Source organism: Jaculus jaculus, chromosome 6 (genome assembly GCF_020740685.1).
Source record: "Jaculus jaculus isolate mJacJac1 chromosome 6, mJacJac1.mat.Y.cur, whole genome shotgun sequence".
NCBI classification, from domain to species: Eukaryota; Metazoa; Chordata; class Mammalia; order Rodentia; family Dipodidae; genus Jaculus; species Jaculus jaculus.
In genome coordinates, this window is record NC_059107.1 from 76,868,220 (window position 1) to 76,884,532 (window position 16,313).

General features: G+C 41.5%; 1 protein-coding gene across 1 annotated transcript in view; it reads right to left on the reverse strand.

Annotated features, from left to right (window-relative positions):
- Nucleotides 1–16,313, reverse strand: part of Edaradd (EDAR associated death domain) — a 91,250-nt gene that overhangs the window by 17,514 nt on the left and 57,423 nt on the right. Inside the window, exon 5 of the mRNA XM_012949584.2 lies at nucleotides 5,407–5,452. Coding sequence (XP_012805038.2) covers nucleotides 5,407–5,452 — 46 coding nt within the window. The remainder of the gene's footprint in view (nucleotides 1–5,406; nucleotides 5,453–16,313) is intronic.

Genomic DNA, 16,313 nt, shown 5'->3' on the forward strand with positions numbered 1-16,313 from the left:
TGCAGGTCAGCTAGCTCAATCTGAAAGGTTGTTATCTATCAAACAATTTGCAGGTAAATGGGCAGCAATTTAGGCCCAAAGATTTCATTTTTTTCTATGCCATATTCCTCTACTCACACCAGTTCATTTCTATACAAAGCAACCCTGCACAACTTCTCAGGACCCAGGCATAGAGTCAAGCTTCCCACACAAACTGCTAGCCCAGTCCAGGTACAGCTCTTTCTTACCCTCACAAGCCAAACCTCATTGTCCATAGTTTTTACTGCATTCAGGTCTTTCAACTCTGATCAGAATATTCCATCAAGCTGTATTTACAGCACTGCACAGTGTCTCTTAGGCCAAGGTTTCAAATCCTTCCACATTCCTCTTGTAAATCAGCTCCAAAAGGCCAAAGCCACACAGTCAGGTGTCTAGCAGCAATCCCACTCCATGGTACCACTTTACTGTTGCAGTCAGGTTCACATTGCTGGTAGAAATCACCTGACCAAGAGCAGCTTGTGGGAAAAAAAAAAGAGGATTATTTTGGCTTATAGGCTTGAGGGGAAGCTCCATGATGGCAGGGGAAAATAACGGCATAAGAAGAGGGTAGATATCACCCCACTGGCCAGCATCAGGTAGACAATAGCAACAGGAGAGTGTGCCAAACACTGGCAAGGGGAAACTGGATATAACACCTATAAGCCCGCCCTTAACAATACACTCCCTTTAGGAGGCGTTAATTCCCAAATCTCCATCAGCTGGGAATCTAGCATTCAGAACACCTAAGCTTATGGCGCACACCTGAATCAAACCACCACACTGTGTGTGGTGGTGCACACCTTAAATCCCAGCACTTGGGAGGCAGAGGTAGGAGAACTGCCATGAGTTTGAGGCCACCCTGAGAATACAGAGTGAATGTCAGGTCAGCCTGGGCTATAGTGAGACCCTACCTAAAACAAAACAAAAACAAAAAGCATTATCCACCTTGATCAAGGAGGCTTCATCCCAGGGATGCAGGAACGGTTTAACATATGGATATTGGTCAGTGTAATACACCACATAAGTAAACTGAACCATAAGAACCACATGATCATATTAATTGATGCAGAGAAGGCCTTTGACAAAATACAACACCTCTTCATGATCAAAACACTGGAAAGAATAGGCATGGAGGGTTTATATCTCCATACAATAAAGGTTATATATAAAGCTCCTAAAGCCCAAATAATACTTAATGGGAAAAAAACTCAAGGAGTTCCCATTGAGATCAGGGCAAAACAGGGGTGCCCACTCTCACCACTGCTCTTAAACATAGTACTAGAAGTTCTAGCCCAAGTAATAAGACAGGAGAAAGAAATAAAAGGAATTCAAATTGGAAAGGAAGAAATAAATTTAGCCCTGTTTGCAGATGACATGATCCTATATATACGTGACCTAAAAGTCTCTATCTCAAAACTTCTAAAGGTGATAAATTCCTTGAGCAAAGTGGCAGGATACAAAATCAATGCACAGAAATCAGTAGCTTTTCTATATGGAAAGGACAAATATACAGAGAAAGAAATCAGTGAGACTGTCCCATTTTCAATAGCAACAAAAAAAAAAAATTGAATACCTTAGAATGACACTCACCAGGGATGTGAAACACCTACATAATGAAAACATAAAAACATTCAAGAAAGAAACAGAGGAGGACTTGAGAAGATGGAAAGACCTCTCATGCTCCTGGATAGGTAGAATTAATGTTGTGAAAATGGCAACTCCACCAAAAGCAATATACAGATTAAATGTAATACCAATAAAAACACCAGCATCCTTCTTCTCAGAGATTGAAAAAATGATCTCAAAATTCATATGGAATGTCAGAAGATCTCAGATATCGAAACATATCCTCAGGAAAAAAAATACACCTCTGGTGGTATCACCATACCCAATCTAAAGCTATAATGCAGAGCCATAGTGACAAAACAGCATGGTACTGGAATAAAAACAGAAGCATAGACCAATGGAACAGAACTAAAGACCCAGACCATAGGTCAAGTAACTACAGCTGCTTGATTTTTGACAAAGGTGCCAATAATGTAGGCTGGAGAAAAGACAGCATCTTCAACAAATGGTGATGGACAAATTGGCTGTCCATATGTAGAAAAATGAAATTACATTTACTCATTTCGCCATACATAAAAATCAAATCCAAATGGATTAAAGACCTCAATATAACACCTGAAACTCTTGGACTACTGGAAGAAAAATAGAAGGCACTCTCCATGATATAGGACTGGAAAAAGACTTCCTGAACAAAATCCCAGTACCCCACCTTGCCTATGTTGTTTATTTGAACCAGCTGCAGACTGTACTGCAGAGAGCTAAGATGTTCAAAGGGTGAGAATTAAATAAAAGTCAGGACCTGGGCTAGAGAGATTGCTTAGTGGTTAAGGCCCTTGCCTGCAAAGCCTAAGGACCCATGTTTGACTCTCCAGATCCCACATCAGCCAGGCACACAAAGGTGAGGCAAGTGCAAGGTGGCACATGCCCACTAGGTGGCACAAGCATCCAGAATTTGATTGCACTGGCAGAGGCCCTGGTGTGCCAATTCTCTCTCTCTCAAAAAAAAAAAATTAAATTTTAAAAGTTGGGCCTTGAGATAAGATGGAGAGTAGCAAAGCTTTTGTGGAAGGTATTTCAGTGGCTCAGAGATTAATTTTTGGAGAGCTGGTATGGGGGGGGGTCATAAGACTTTATCAAAATGCGGGCAGTCTAAATCTCCTCTCTTGCAGCAACCTCATCCCACAAAGTCTAGGCCAAACAGGGGCATACTTCGGGGACCAGCACAGCAGGCACCTATGATCCTTGGGTGCTGGCTTGAGGGCAGGCCTAAGACATGCATCCTATTTGCATTTGCATTCCGCCACCTCTACAGTAAAGAGAACACCTATGCGCAGGGCTGTGATAAGCACTCCACGTTTATGAAGTGTTCAGGAGTGCCCAGTACATGTAGGTGCCAAGTCAGTGTTTGTAACTGCAACTGAGTGGAACAGATATTACTTTGGTGGCTTCCTCCATCCAAACACTAAACATGTGGGTGGCATTTGCCAGCTATGCTCCAGAGAGTGCAGCCATTGAGACCATGGCTCTCATCTATTTGTTGATTGAAAACAAGACCAATGCGTGCACACATGAACATACTGAACTTTTTTGGGCCAAGCATTACAGATGTACTTAATAGGCTGATTCAAACACAAGTTTTGCTCCCAAGAACAGCTCAGGGTAGACCCCAACACATCATTATGTCTCCTGTTGGTATGAAAAAGCTTACTCTCTTTGAAAGCCCCTGTTTCATTTTGACAAAAGTAAAAATTTCTGAGGATAATGAGACTCTTGACTAAAGTTAGTCAATTAATAAATAATGACCCTAATTTATTTTTATTTATTTATTTATTTTTGTACTAAAATTACTTTATTACAGTTGATTTTTTTAAACATTTCCTTTGCTATGATACAAAGGATACTTACAAACAAAATATTACATATGACCTGTTTTCGCTCTTTATGTTCTGACAACTTGGTAACAGCTTTAAATGCACAATCTATACAATTAATACAAGTTATATATCAACTATAAGATATGCTGAACCAGAATACTGACAATATACTGTACAGTAAGCCTTACCAGTTAGTGCTGTGGACCATTTCTACCAAAAGGAAAATGCACATCTGCACAGTCACCCTTACCAGCTGGGCTGCTGGTGAGATGACCCTAATTTATGAAAGAACTTAAAGGTTTCCAGCTACCGCAAAACAAACCTCTTCATCTGCTTTTTATTTTAGCTAACATGTCTTATTAGTGTGTAGCGTATTAGTCATTTAAACATTTAAATACAGACTTTTTATTAGGAAAGAAATGTATGGGATAGAGGCGTGATTCAGTGGCAGAGCATTTTTTGAGCATGCATGTGGTCTCAGAAGTGATCCCCAGCACAGAAGGGGAGGAGTTAAATAACCTTTAATGTTTCCCCTCTTTTTTTATTTGACTAAGAGAAAGAATGGGTGCACCAGGGCCTCCTGTCACTGCAAGTGAACTCCAGACACATGTACCACTTTGTGCATCTGACTTTACATGGGTACTGGGGAACTGAACCCAGGCTGTCAAGCTTTATAAATAAATGCCTTTAGCCACTGACCAACCTTTCCAGCCCTGACTTTAATGTTTCTTTGGCCAATGCACTAACAGTAGAAACGAAGTGAGGAATAATACATGATCTAGTGCTGGGAGGGCCCCTTGGCTTCCTACATGTCAGGGAGGAAAGGAAAGGGATACAGCCATGCCCTGTGGCCCTTCCCTGCTGACTTGAGCTGCCTCAGTTGCAGGGCAGCTGCTGTCTTACAGGGCTGTAGCTCTCAGAGCTCCCAGGGTGAGTCCTGAGTCCTGTTGGCCCAATCCTAAACCTGCCAGTTCAGAACCCTGACCCATCCTTCCTAAGCAAAGGTGGGTTAGTACAGAGACGCTGCTCAGTAAGGACTGACTGAAGACTAGGGCTGTAGCTCAGTGGCACAGCACTCATCTTGCATGAGCAAAGTCCTGGGCTCAATCTTCAGTACCACAGAGGGGGAAAAGCCTTGCGTGAAATGTTGTAAGACACATTTTGCCATATAGTCCATCACAGCATGTAGGATGGAAAGGTGTTCTTTCTGCAAACAAATTGTAAAGGTTCCTGATAGGTTTTCCTCTCCCACAATCCTCTGCTCTGTTCCTGGCAACTTGGGCCCTGGAGCAGAAGAGCACATGCATAGAACTACAGTGGCAGAGAATTAACCATTAACATTCACAATTGCATCCCTGGAGTGGGCTTCAAGACGTGAGCTCAGACACTAAAAGAGATCAGAAGATGTAGACTCCAGATTGTACTCATTGAAGTCAGGTTCCACAGAGTTGTCTGTGTCATAGTAAGGCTGTCCCCTAATTTATCCATATGTGGTTCTCCAGAAAAGGTGGTAAGGATGCCCAATCAACCAGCAAGCCCTATGCCTTAGTACCGATGGAGATCTTACAACCAGGGGCTGGGGGGATGGCTTAAATGGTGCTTGCTTGCAAAGCCTGTTGACCCAGGTTTGATTCCCCAGTACCCATATGTAAAGTCAAATGCTCAAAGTGGAGCATACATCTGGAGTTCATATGCAGTGGCAGGAGACCCTGGTGTGCCCATAGTCTCTCGATCACTCTGTAACTCTATCTCTCCTTCTGTCTCTCTCTCTCCCCCTCTCCTTGTAAATAGTTTAAAATAGTTTTTAAAACTTTCAACACAAATGAAAAACTAACTGCTGTTTGTCTACTAGCTACTAGCTAGAAAGCCACAAGCATACTCCAATTAATTTTCATCTAGCCATCTAGCTATTGTGAAAGCCTCAGTATCTTTAGAGTGGAGTATTTACCTGACAGGGGATTTCCAGTACTGTCCGGGAAGTCATTTGCTTCTCCCTAAAAGAATAAGAAAAACCAGACCTTCATCACAATCATGACCATATATGAATGGCAATATCATCAATTTTCCTCTCTAGTTAATTTTCCACCAACACCCGGGGTGGGATGGATCTTAAGGATGACACTTTACTAGGGTGTGAGTTTTGTGACTCTCCCTAAAATACAAAGCTCTTCAAAGGGGCAGCTTGTGCTGACTTGTTACCTGTGCTCTGTCCCAGTGCCGGGAACACAGCCTGCCAGGAGGGACACTAGACAAACGTTTGTGAAATGCCTCAGTGTTCTGTTTAGGACAGCATATCAATGCTCGCAGCTGGGTGTTTTATCACGAGTTGTTTTCCTTAGTTTGTTTACAGCCTGTGTTTGGTTGGGTTTGTTGTCATCCTAGGTTACAATTCTTTCTCTTATCTATGACATTCATTTATTTTAAGTCTATGTTGAAAAGCACTAAAACAAAATATGAAAAATTGCTGGAAAGTGACAGTGTGTTTATACATCTGACTGGACTTCTGTTTACAACCAAGGGCATGTTGTGTTTCTGATAATGGGAGGGATTCACTATGTCTTTGCTGGAGTGAGAAGGATGTGTGTTGGCCACATAGCTAGCAAGGAGTACCAGTCCTGAAATGTCTTTTTTTTTTTTTTTAAATGTGAACTACATCCTTATATAATTACAGTTTCTCTCGTCATTCAATGTCTCCCCCTCCTCTCTGGTACTACAGAAGCATCAAAGGAGTGGAGTTCAGAACTGAGGCTTTATAGCACCAGGCACATATGTGGTCTCCTCTCCTCATATATGTACAAAGGCTTTGTGGAAGAATACAGCTCCAAAGGGCTGCCAATTCTCAGGTGTCTGAATTGTGCTCTTAAAGAAATATTAACTTTAAGGCTGGAAAGATGCTCAGTTGGTAAAGTGCTTCTTGTGCAAGTATGAGTACCTGAGTTCGGGTCCCCAGCACCCATGTAAAAGCCAGGTGTGGTAGTATACACCTTTAATCCCAGTGCTGAAGACACTGAGATAGGAGAATCCCTAGGGCTTGCTGGCTAGCTAGTCTGGCTGAATCAGTAAACTCCGAAATAGCTAATTTGATGCCATCCTGCCCTAACCAGGCCCTGACTCCACTTTTGGGGGGAATAAAATAGTAAGCTAACACTTATCTGCTAGGGCACCTTTCAGTTGCAAACTCCCTAACTACCCAGGAGGCCCATGTCTGCATTGATAACACTATCAGGGTTGCCCACGACCCAGGTGTATAAACTCAAGACAACTCCAGGATAGGGAGTGAAAACACCTTAAATTCCAAAGATACTCTGACCTGCATCTGGCACCAGTGGTCTTTTGCTTCTAAAAACACTGGAGAGATTGCTTAGCAGCTAAGGTGCTTGTCTGTGAAGCCTAAGGACTCAGGTTTGGGTTCCCAGAACCCACATAAGTCAGATGCACAAGATGACACATGTGCACAAAGTTACATTGTCTGGAATTTGACTGTAGTGGCTAGAGACCCTGGCATGCAATTCTTTCTCTCTCACTCACAAAATAAAAATAAAAACTGCTGTACCCCTGAGCTTCTTCACTGAGAGCATTTTCTGACTTTAGCTCCTTTCACACATACATGCAAAGGTGCGGGGGGGGGGGGGGGAGAGGGGGGAAGGGGAAGGGGGGAGGGAACACTGCTAAACTGACCAGGCATGGTGTTGAATGCCTATGATCCTAGCACCTGGGAGTGTTAGCCTCAAGTTTGAGGCTAGCCTGGGCTTCACAACAAGACACTGTCTTGGGAATTAAAAAAAAAAAATGCTGCCGGGCGTGGTGGCGCACACCTTTAATCCCAGCACTTGGGAGGCAGAGGTAGGAGGATCGCCGTGAGTTCAAGGCCACCCTGAGACTACAGAGTTAATTCCAGGTCAGCCTGGACCAGAGTGAGACCTTACCTCAAAAAAAAAAAAAAAAAAAAATGCTGTCTCTACAATGTGGTTAATAAATTCAAGTACATTTTTTTTCCTCTTAATTTCCTAAAAAGCCTTTCTTCTCAACCAAGCTCACCAAGTCTGGGTCTCAGCAGTGTGTACACATCTAATCCCAAATCTTGCTTCTATTCCCACCACACAGGAGCAAATATTCCCATGTGTTATAGCTGCAAAGCAGTTCTTGCTTTGGTTTGAGTCTTCTTCTTAGTTGCTGACTGTCTGTCCAGGGACAATAAGAAAACCAGCATGCTTGTGATTTCCTTTCAGGTAAGTGTAAGGTGGGCTTTTTTTCTCACCTCTCTTACTGAGCTGAGAGAAAGAGGAAGGGGAGGGAGAAGGGACAAAAGACAGAAAGAGGAAGAGGGGAGAGATTATGAGAGAGAGAAAGAGAGAGAGAGAAAGAAAGTTACACAAGGCAGAAGAATCCAGAATGTCTGTACAGCATCACACACTCGAGCAGGACCACTGCTCATTGTCTTGAAGGCCATGTGCTAACCTGTCCTGTCAGATCTATGGAGCTTCTTCAGACCCCGGAAGGTCTGCTTGCTCTTATCAACACTGTCACTTCTGCTCACTGTCTGGAGACTTGGACCAAAAGAACAGAGCATGGTATAGAGAGATATGAATATTAGAACTTGACAGATTTCATGGTATTGGGGGGCTCTGCTAAGACATGATGGTTCCCACAAGAAGTCTGTTGCATTGCCTATTTGATTTAATTTCTGGAGAAAAATTGTTCAAAGCCAATGTCAGCGGGAATTATCCTTGGAATATACACAGGAAATATAACTCAGGACTTCTGTGAAAGTGGATGAAGGCAGAACAATGTCCAGGACTGCTGGGTGTGGTGGCCCATGCCTAGACGCCCACTACTCAGAAGACTGCAGTGAGTTCAAGATTATTCTGGGCTACAAAGTCAGCTGAGGCTAGCTGGAGCTACACAGCAGGCTCTGTCTCAAAACGCAGAAACACAGTGTCCACGGCCTTCATTTCTGGCTCTGATTTTGTAGTTGTGCCACTCTGCCATTCGCTTTCCAGTATGAAATCAGAAAACACTGATTTTTGTGCTTCTTTCAGTCTGGCTAGTGCTAAACTCCTGCCCTGTCTAGTTAATGAGCACAAGTCCCATGTTTAAAGCCATTTCCAAAGGTACGAGGACTTGACCCCTTCACCTCAATATGCAGGGGAAGAGTGGCCACAGGAGTTACCCAAAGGCTAAAGACAAGAACACTTATAGGGAGGTAACCATGGGGTCCCAGTGAAGACATCTCTACTGACTAAAGAACAGACAAACCAGAGTGGGCTAGGGATAGAGCTTAATGGTAGAATGCTTGCCCAGACTTCATAAGCCCTTACCACTGCAATCCCCACCACTGCAAAAATAAATAAATAAAAATAAAATAAAAAACTGAGCATGATGATTCTGAGAGGAGGGCACAGTTAGAGTGACTGGACCCATGAAGCTAAAAATGGGCAGGAAAGTTTGAACTTGCTAGAAATCAAGGATAATTTGACTTCTTATCTCTTGCCAAATTTCCTAGATCTATTTTCCCACAAACAACCAGAACCTCTCCTGGGAAGGAGGTCTTTAACAGAATTTTTAAACATTGTAGTTGGTCAAATTCAGGCCATGGAACTTGGTGTTAGGACTATTAGCCTCTTTCTGAGACAGCCCTTAGCCCTAACCAACCAGATGCCCCTCTGGTTCACCTGAGCTGGAAGGTAGCCCACCACTATAAGGTTATAAATACTTTTGTAAGGGGTGAGCAAGCTCTCAGGCCATGTGGGAACTTCCAGCTGTGGGTGAGTTTCTCCCTTGGCTGAACTTGGGCTGGCTCAGCCCAGGCCCAGGCCCAGCTGGGAGAACCCTAGCCCTTACTCTCTGCATGGGCTCCTTTATCCCCTCGAGCTCCCCACATGGCAGGAGCTCCTTGAACTTTCTTTTCCCTCTTTCCTTTCCATGGTTTTTCCAGGTCCTCCACGTGGGATCTCTAGCCATGTGGGTGCCTTTCCTTGCCTCTGTACTTCCCTCAATAAATATAATCATTTTTTAAATTCAATTCTTTTCTTAAAAATTAGAAGCAAACCTAGGGGTTGGGGTTCAAGGACTTTCTTGGACCCTAATATCCCATTATAGTTGGCAACCATGAAGGGACAATCTTGTGCAGGAAAATTATGCTTGTTATATTCTGGGAGAAAACGGAAAGCACGTGAGCATGACGTGGGGTATTTCAATTGCTTCCCTTCACTTGTGGGGAAACTGGCTTGCTTTCTCTTCTTGCTGGAGGATAAGATCACTATCTCTGGCTAAGTTGAGGGACGTGAATGGTGCATGGTGTTGGTGTTGGCCAGGCAGGTGTCCAAGCCTCCCCCTGAACTAGAATACACTGTCACCTAGCTGCTATGGCTTCCCTGCCTGGCCTGCTCCACCCAGCTGGGATTGGAGCCCTGTTGAAATGTGCACTATCACATGAAGTCAAGCCGGGATGGCACCAGGTGGGACTCTTTTGTTAAAGTGACAACTTTTGAAGGAAGATGCACTTTCTTGAGCTTCTCTAACCTCCACACTTAACACAGCTGAACTCCTCCAGAGCTGGTTTTGTGAGCCAAGGGGGAGGGCCCTCATGGCTGCATAGAGGTTCAGCAACCAGGAATAACTTACAAGTTTCCCCCCACCTTTTGTTTTCTTTTTCCATTGCAAGCCACTGTGCCACAAGACTCGTGGTGGCCTGTGGGGGATGGGAGGATGGAGTTCTGACCCTTGCTCTGGACTCCACCCCTGCGTCAGCACAGGTGTCTGCCCAGTTCATTTGGAGACCTGAGACTGCACCTCTAGAATGGAGCAAGCCTCCAGCCCAACTGTGTGTCTCTGGTTGCCTAAATGAGGGGGAAACTGAAGCACCCCAGCCAAGCCTCGAGCCTAGGCTCTGGGCTGGGAAGGTTTTGTCAACAGGCTTGGATCCCTGCCACATTTCCCCCTCCCCCATGGAGCTGAGGCCTGTGGCTGTCAGCTGGGTACAGGAGGTAACCATGCTGTCTCTCAGAAAATACAGGGACACAATGGGAAAGATGTGCCTGATAGTGCTAACTGCCGTGATTTTCTGCCAAAGTATTCTATGACAAATGTATATTTACATAACTGTGACTCATTTATTCATACAGGTATTATAAAAAGTAAAATGAGCTAGGCCTGATGGCACAGGCCTATTATCCTAGATACTTGGGTAGTTGAGACAGGAAGATCACCAATTCAAGGCTCCAGTGTGATAGCCTAACCCCACATTTAAAAACCACATGACTTTTAAATTGCTTGGTAAAAATAAGTATATAATTTTAAATTTGAACTGCACCTGATATTTTCTCTTTTGCTTATGTTTTAAGCAAATAAGGTGTTGTTTATAAAAAACTTTTGCCTTCTTTATTATGTATGATAAATTATAGCATTGTTCTCCTAATCCAAACAGACCAGCAGATCTCTCCTACAGCTTTTTTGGCATTTGATTTATTTCAAGGGTTTTTTTTTTTTTTGCCTTTAAAAGCTCAGATTTAACTAAAGCCTATAGTGAGCGGAAATTTTATATAAGAAGGCCATAATTTGTTACATGATATCATAAATATAATCACTGAGTTTATGTTCTAGGTCTTCAACTTACATAGAGGATTACTGAAAACAAGAAAATCCTCCCTGAGATGGTGGCTCATACACTGCCAGGTATTTTAAAAGATTGGAATGTCCTGTTACTTAAAAGGAGGAGGCAACTGGCCTGAGTTCCAAACAAGCCTGACTCAAGACAAGAACAAAAATTTGCCTTAGTTACTCTAAATAAAAACTTTTCCAAGTGTGTTAGAGGTATTGATAAAGATTATCCCCAAACAGTTGTCATGGTTTGCATGTATTCACAGGCTTATGACTTTTAAAAGTGTATTTCATAGAGTTTATTAATGGAAGATATCTCAAATCAATGGGTTATATAAAATTATATGTATATATACTGAACAGGGACCCTCTGAGATGTGCTGAGGGTAAGTGAGTGCTCCAAAGGGAAAATCGTCATCTAACGTGACATCAGCCCCTTGTGGCCTTGCCTCCATGTTCTGAGGGCTGGCAGGATTCTCTCTTTCCTCCTTTACTTTTGGTTCATGAATGAACAGGCAATAGACGTCTCTTGGCTGAGGCCACTCTTCGGCATTGATTGAAGGCCAGTATTCCTCTGCCTGGATCCCAACAGCCTATATGGGCATTGTCAAAAGCCTTCTATCTAATTCTCTCCAACACAAAAAGCCACTAATGCACTGGTTTCTTAAAAGCCTGTAGGGCAGGTCTCTTAAACTTGGGGACAGTCTCCATGAAGCAGCAGAATAGGCAGAGAAAAAAAAATTCACATTCAACTAAAGCCTATAGTCAGCTGAAATTTTATGTAAACAATGCCATGCTTTGATACATGATACCATAAATATAATAACTGAGTTTATGTTTTAGGTCAACTTCAACTTACATAGAGAATTATTAAAAACAACAAAATTCTCTCTGAGGCTGTGACTCATAAATTGATAGGTATTTAAAAAAGATTGTTATGTCCTGTTACTTAAAAGGAGGAGGCAACTGGCCTGAGTTCTAGGCTAGCCTGCCTCAAGACAGAAACAAAAATTTGCCTTAGTTACTCCTAATAAAAACATGTCCAAGTGTGTTAGAAGTATTGATGACTAAACTTGTTTTAATCTAGACTACTTGCTTGTCAGTGAGTATTAAGATTAATCAATTTGGTATAGTTGTCTTAATAGTCTTATAAAAACGATAGTTAAACATGGGTTGAGATGAGATGACTGAAGGAACTGGGAAGGAATTTTTCAATGTTGGACATAGAATGCTTGTTAAAAATGTTTTTTTTTTTTTGAGTGGAACTTAGATCAGAAAAAGGTATGTGGATGAAGGTGTGCATATATAGAAAATATATAAGAGATCTAAAAAGACCAAATTTTGCCTAAAATTAATTTCCTTTTATAAGGTACAAAAAATTTATTTTGAGGCTAAACCTAAACACCATGTCTAAAGTTAAAGATTCTTCAGCTGTTTACAGACTCTAAAGGATGCTCTGAAAGTTTTACATAGGATCGTAGATTTAATCTAAATTCAGCTTACATTGGATACAGGTGATGTTCTTTGCTAGCTAGGTCACAAATTCACAAACACAGGCGCAGTTCACATTCTTTGGAGGTTTAACCAGATTAGACATACACAAGACCCTATCACCTTATGTATTACGAATGAGTATGCTTAGCTGTCTTATCTGGTATTTCCTTTTGCTCTTGCTTACTGTTATGTGCCATTTAAAGTCATGGCAAGCTGGACTCTGGAGAAAGGGATGGTTTCCCCTTTATCTCAGACCCCATACAAATTTAAGCCTGTTTCCCCCAGACCCTGTCCAGAGACAAAATGACCAATTGTCTCTGACAAGGGAAAAGGAATGACAAACAGCACATAAGGCTGGCTCTCTTCATAGTTCCTCTCTTTTGAACACCTAAATTCACATCTGTTCGATGAAATTTCTCACTATATAAAGAGGTCAAATAGGTAAACTGAGTCAAGGTATTTGATCAAGTTACAAACTCTTTACATAAACAAACATCAGGTTTACCTAAAGTGTATATCAAGTTTAAAACATATGAAAAAAGGACATCATAATAGTAATGAAAGTTGCTCAAGTAAGGGCATATTTAATTGGATAAAATTTAAAATATGTTTACCTGATGCCAAGGTTTTAATAAGAGAAACTGAGCCTTATGGTTAAGGCCTCACTCATTAACAGCTCATTGATGCTAATTTGTTATGGTTTAAGGGTTATAATAACTGACTTTAAGACTCTCATAAAGTAAATTAGATTCCTCTATTCATCAAGGTTTTAATTATTGGAGAAACTGAGTCTTAAGATAAAGGTTCATGTTTAAGTTTTTAAGTTCCAAACATGAGGTACTCATACCTAAAGACATTGTGACTTTAAAGTTACCTTCTGATAAAATAAATAAATAAATAAATAAAGTTACCTTCTGTTTCATTCTAATTCTATTGAACATTCATCACTAGGTTTAATCACTTAGGTTTAGGTGATTTAATTTCAGTGATTATAACCTTTGTGCTCCTGCTAGGTAAAATATGTTGGCATAGCTTGCTTAGGCTTTATCAAATTTAAGTCATGGGTAAAACAAGAAATTGTTTTATGTTAATAAAAATTTCTATGGTACATAAAATCAATGGCTATCAAGATTAAGCTGAAATCATTGGTTGTCAAATGGTGTTTTTTCTTTCAGAACAGATTTGTCAAGGGTTGTATTAGAGCTTAGCTGTTTTGCCTCAACAAGGACCGGATTCTGCTCTATTTTTTTTTCAAATTTTTTTGTTCATTTTTATTTATTTATTTGAGAGTGACAGAGAGAGAAAGAGGCAGATAGATAGATAGATAGGTAGATAGATAGATAGATAGATAGATAGATAGATAGATAGATAGATAGATAGATAAACAGATAGATAGATAGAGAGAATGGGCACACCAGGGCTTCCAGCCACTGCAAACGAACTCCAGACACATGCGCCCCCCTTGTACATCTGGCTAACGTGGGTCCTGGAGAATCGAGCCTTGAACCGGGGTCCTTAGGCTTCACAGGCAAGCGCTTAACCACTAAGCCATCTCTCCAGCCCCGGATTCTGCTCTATTGTATGTAAAGTGTCTCATTTCTAGCATCTCAAGTCCAGTGCTTATGACAAAATTAACTCTTAAGACTTATTCCCTACTTTAGGGCACAGCCTCATGCTCAAACAATGGTCCTCATATGACAGAAATAATTTTTTTTATTTTTTTTTAATTTATTTATTTGAGAGTGACAGACACAGAGAGAAAGACAGATAGAGGGAGAGAGAGAGAGAATGGGCGCGCCAGGGCTTCCAGCCTCTGCAAATGAACTCCAGACGTGTGCGCCCCCTTGTGCATCTGGTTAACGTGGGACCTAGGGAACCAAGCCTCGAACCGGGGTCCTTAGGCTTCACAGGCAAGTGCTTAACTGCTAAGCCATCTCTCCAGCCCTGACAGAAATAATTTTATCTCTGTAATTCTGGTTCCAATGTTCCCTGGGTAATTAGTACCCACACAGGTATCTGAACTAATCAAAGATGTTTTCAAACACAGGTGCTAAGACTTTATACTGTCTTACTTGTCCTTTTCTGACAATTTCTAGGTTAAATTAGTGGGCTAAATTTGTATTATTTTCAAGACTGATAACAGATTCTGCCTGTAATTATAACTACTAGACATTTAAAGGCTATATGCCTACTTTCTATGCAAAAGGAAATAACAGATAAGAGAGCTAAGCATACTCATTCATGCTTTCTATGCTTATGCTGCCACAGTACAACAAAAATTTCAAAGGTTGGACAAATGATTTTAAGAAGTTCTTGTGCCATTCTTTAACTGAATCTATTTCAGTAATCAAATGTGATCCATATGTACATACATCCAGACTGGCATGACTTCCTTTCTAAGTATATTGGTAACCTATGTAGAATCCAAAGCCAATTGGACTCATTGGATCTAAAAGGCCAATATTTTGGCCTGTGCTGCCAGGTCATGAAGCCAATGGAGATGATGGGACACTTCTACACTGGCCCTATGGTAAGTTACCTGTCTACCTGATCTGGGAGGATACAGAGACTCAAACAACAAAAAAAAAAATTAGTGTACAGTTTGAAACAGGAGAGTCACAATTGAGGAGCAATCAATCCTCCTGGCTTCCCAAAGAAGGGGAAACTACTTGGCCAGCATGGTCCTGACTCCAGAAAATACCAATAAGCTATAGGTCTACTCCTTTGAAGAGCCATTAGTGACCTCCAAAATTAATCCTTGATTAAATTTTGGCTATCTGCTTGTTCTTAAACATTCAGAGAGAAATGTATAAGTGAAGATAAAGAGATACCTCAAATATATGAATGGCCTATTAAGTAATACAACAAGAGCTTTCCAAGAGGGGAAACAAACAAGACCTTAAGACATGTTGTCCCCAGCTCTAATAGTTCTAATTCTATAAAAAGGAAAAACAACCATAGATGTCAAAAGGGTTATTTTCAAATTTGAATATGTATATAAATGACTGACTAAAGGTCACTTAATTCAAAAGACTTCTTTTTACTGGGAACAATGGTGAATCACTTCTAACTGTGCCAGGACATCCTTAAGTAAGTTCTAAGACCAAGAATATATTTGTACAGGCTTTAATGGTACCTAATGGTTCTATGGTACCAACCTTTGGCCCTGGCTAGCCCCAGGATAGAATTTTAAATGTCCACTCTGGAAGGCTATTATCAAGGTTAAATGTTGTGTATATGTTTCTGATAACTCCGCTAATATCTCATCTGTTTTACAAGCCATATGGAAACTGATTCAGGCCATGTCAAACACTACTGTGCCATTTGATGAACAGTTCTGGAAGAAACTTTCAGCCATCTCATGCTCAGATGGTCCTGAGACGATCCAAGTCCATCTACCCGGGTTCCCTCCAGTACTCCTCAAGGCCTAGAAGTCCACAAGAAGGGTAGCCCTGAAAGGTGACCAGTTTGCTGTGTCCTCACTGTTCATTAACTCTCATTAACTCCTTACTTTTATTCTTTCTTCCCAATATTTTCTTCCAAGACTATCTTCCTACACTCCATCAATACACTTCCAGAGTCCTTTAGAATAGTTCCGCTCTCTGGGAGAGACTCTCTAAATGCCACAGCTTCATGGCCCCTTCTGCAGAAAATAGTTAACAATCTGACTTTATTGCCCCCTTTGTCCTCTAACAGCAGTTACAGTGTCTTCCCATGAGAGGGAGAAATGAAGGGAGGTAGAGTTAGGGTGACTGCATCCCT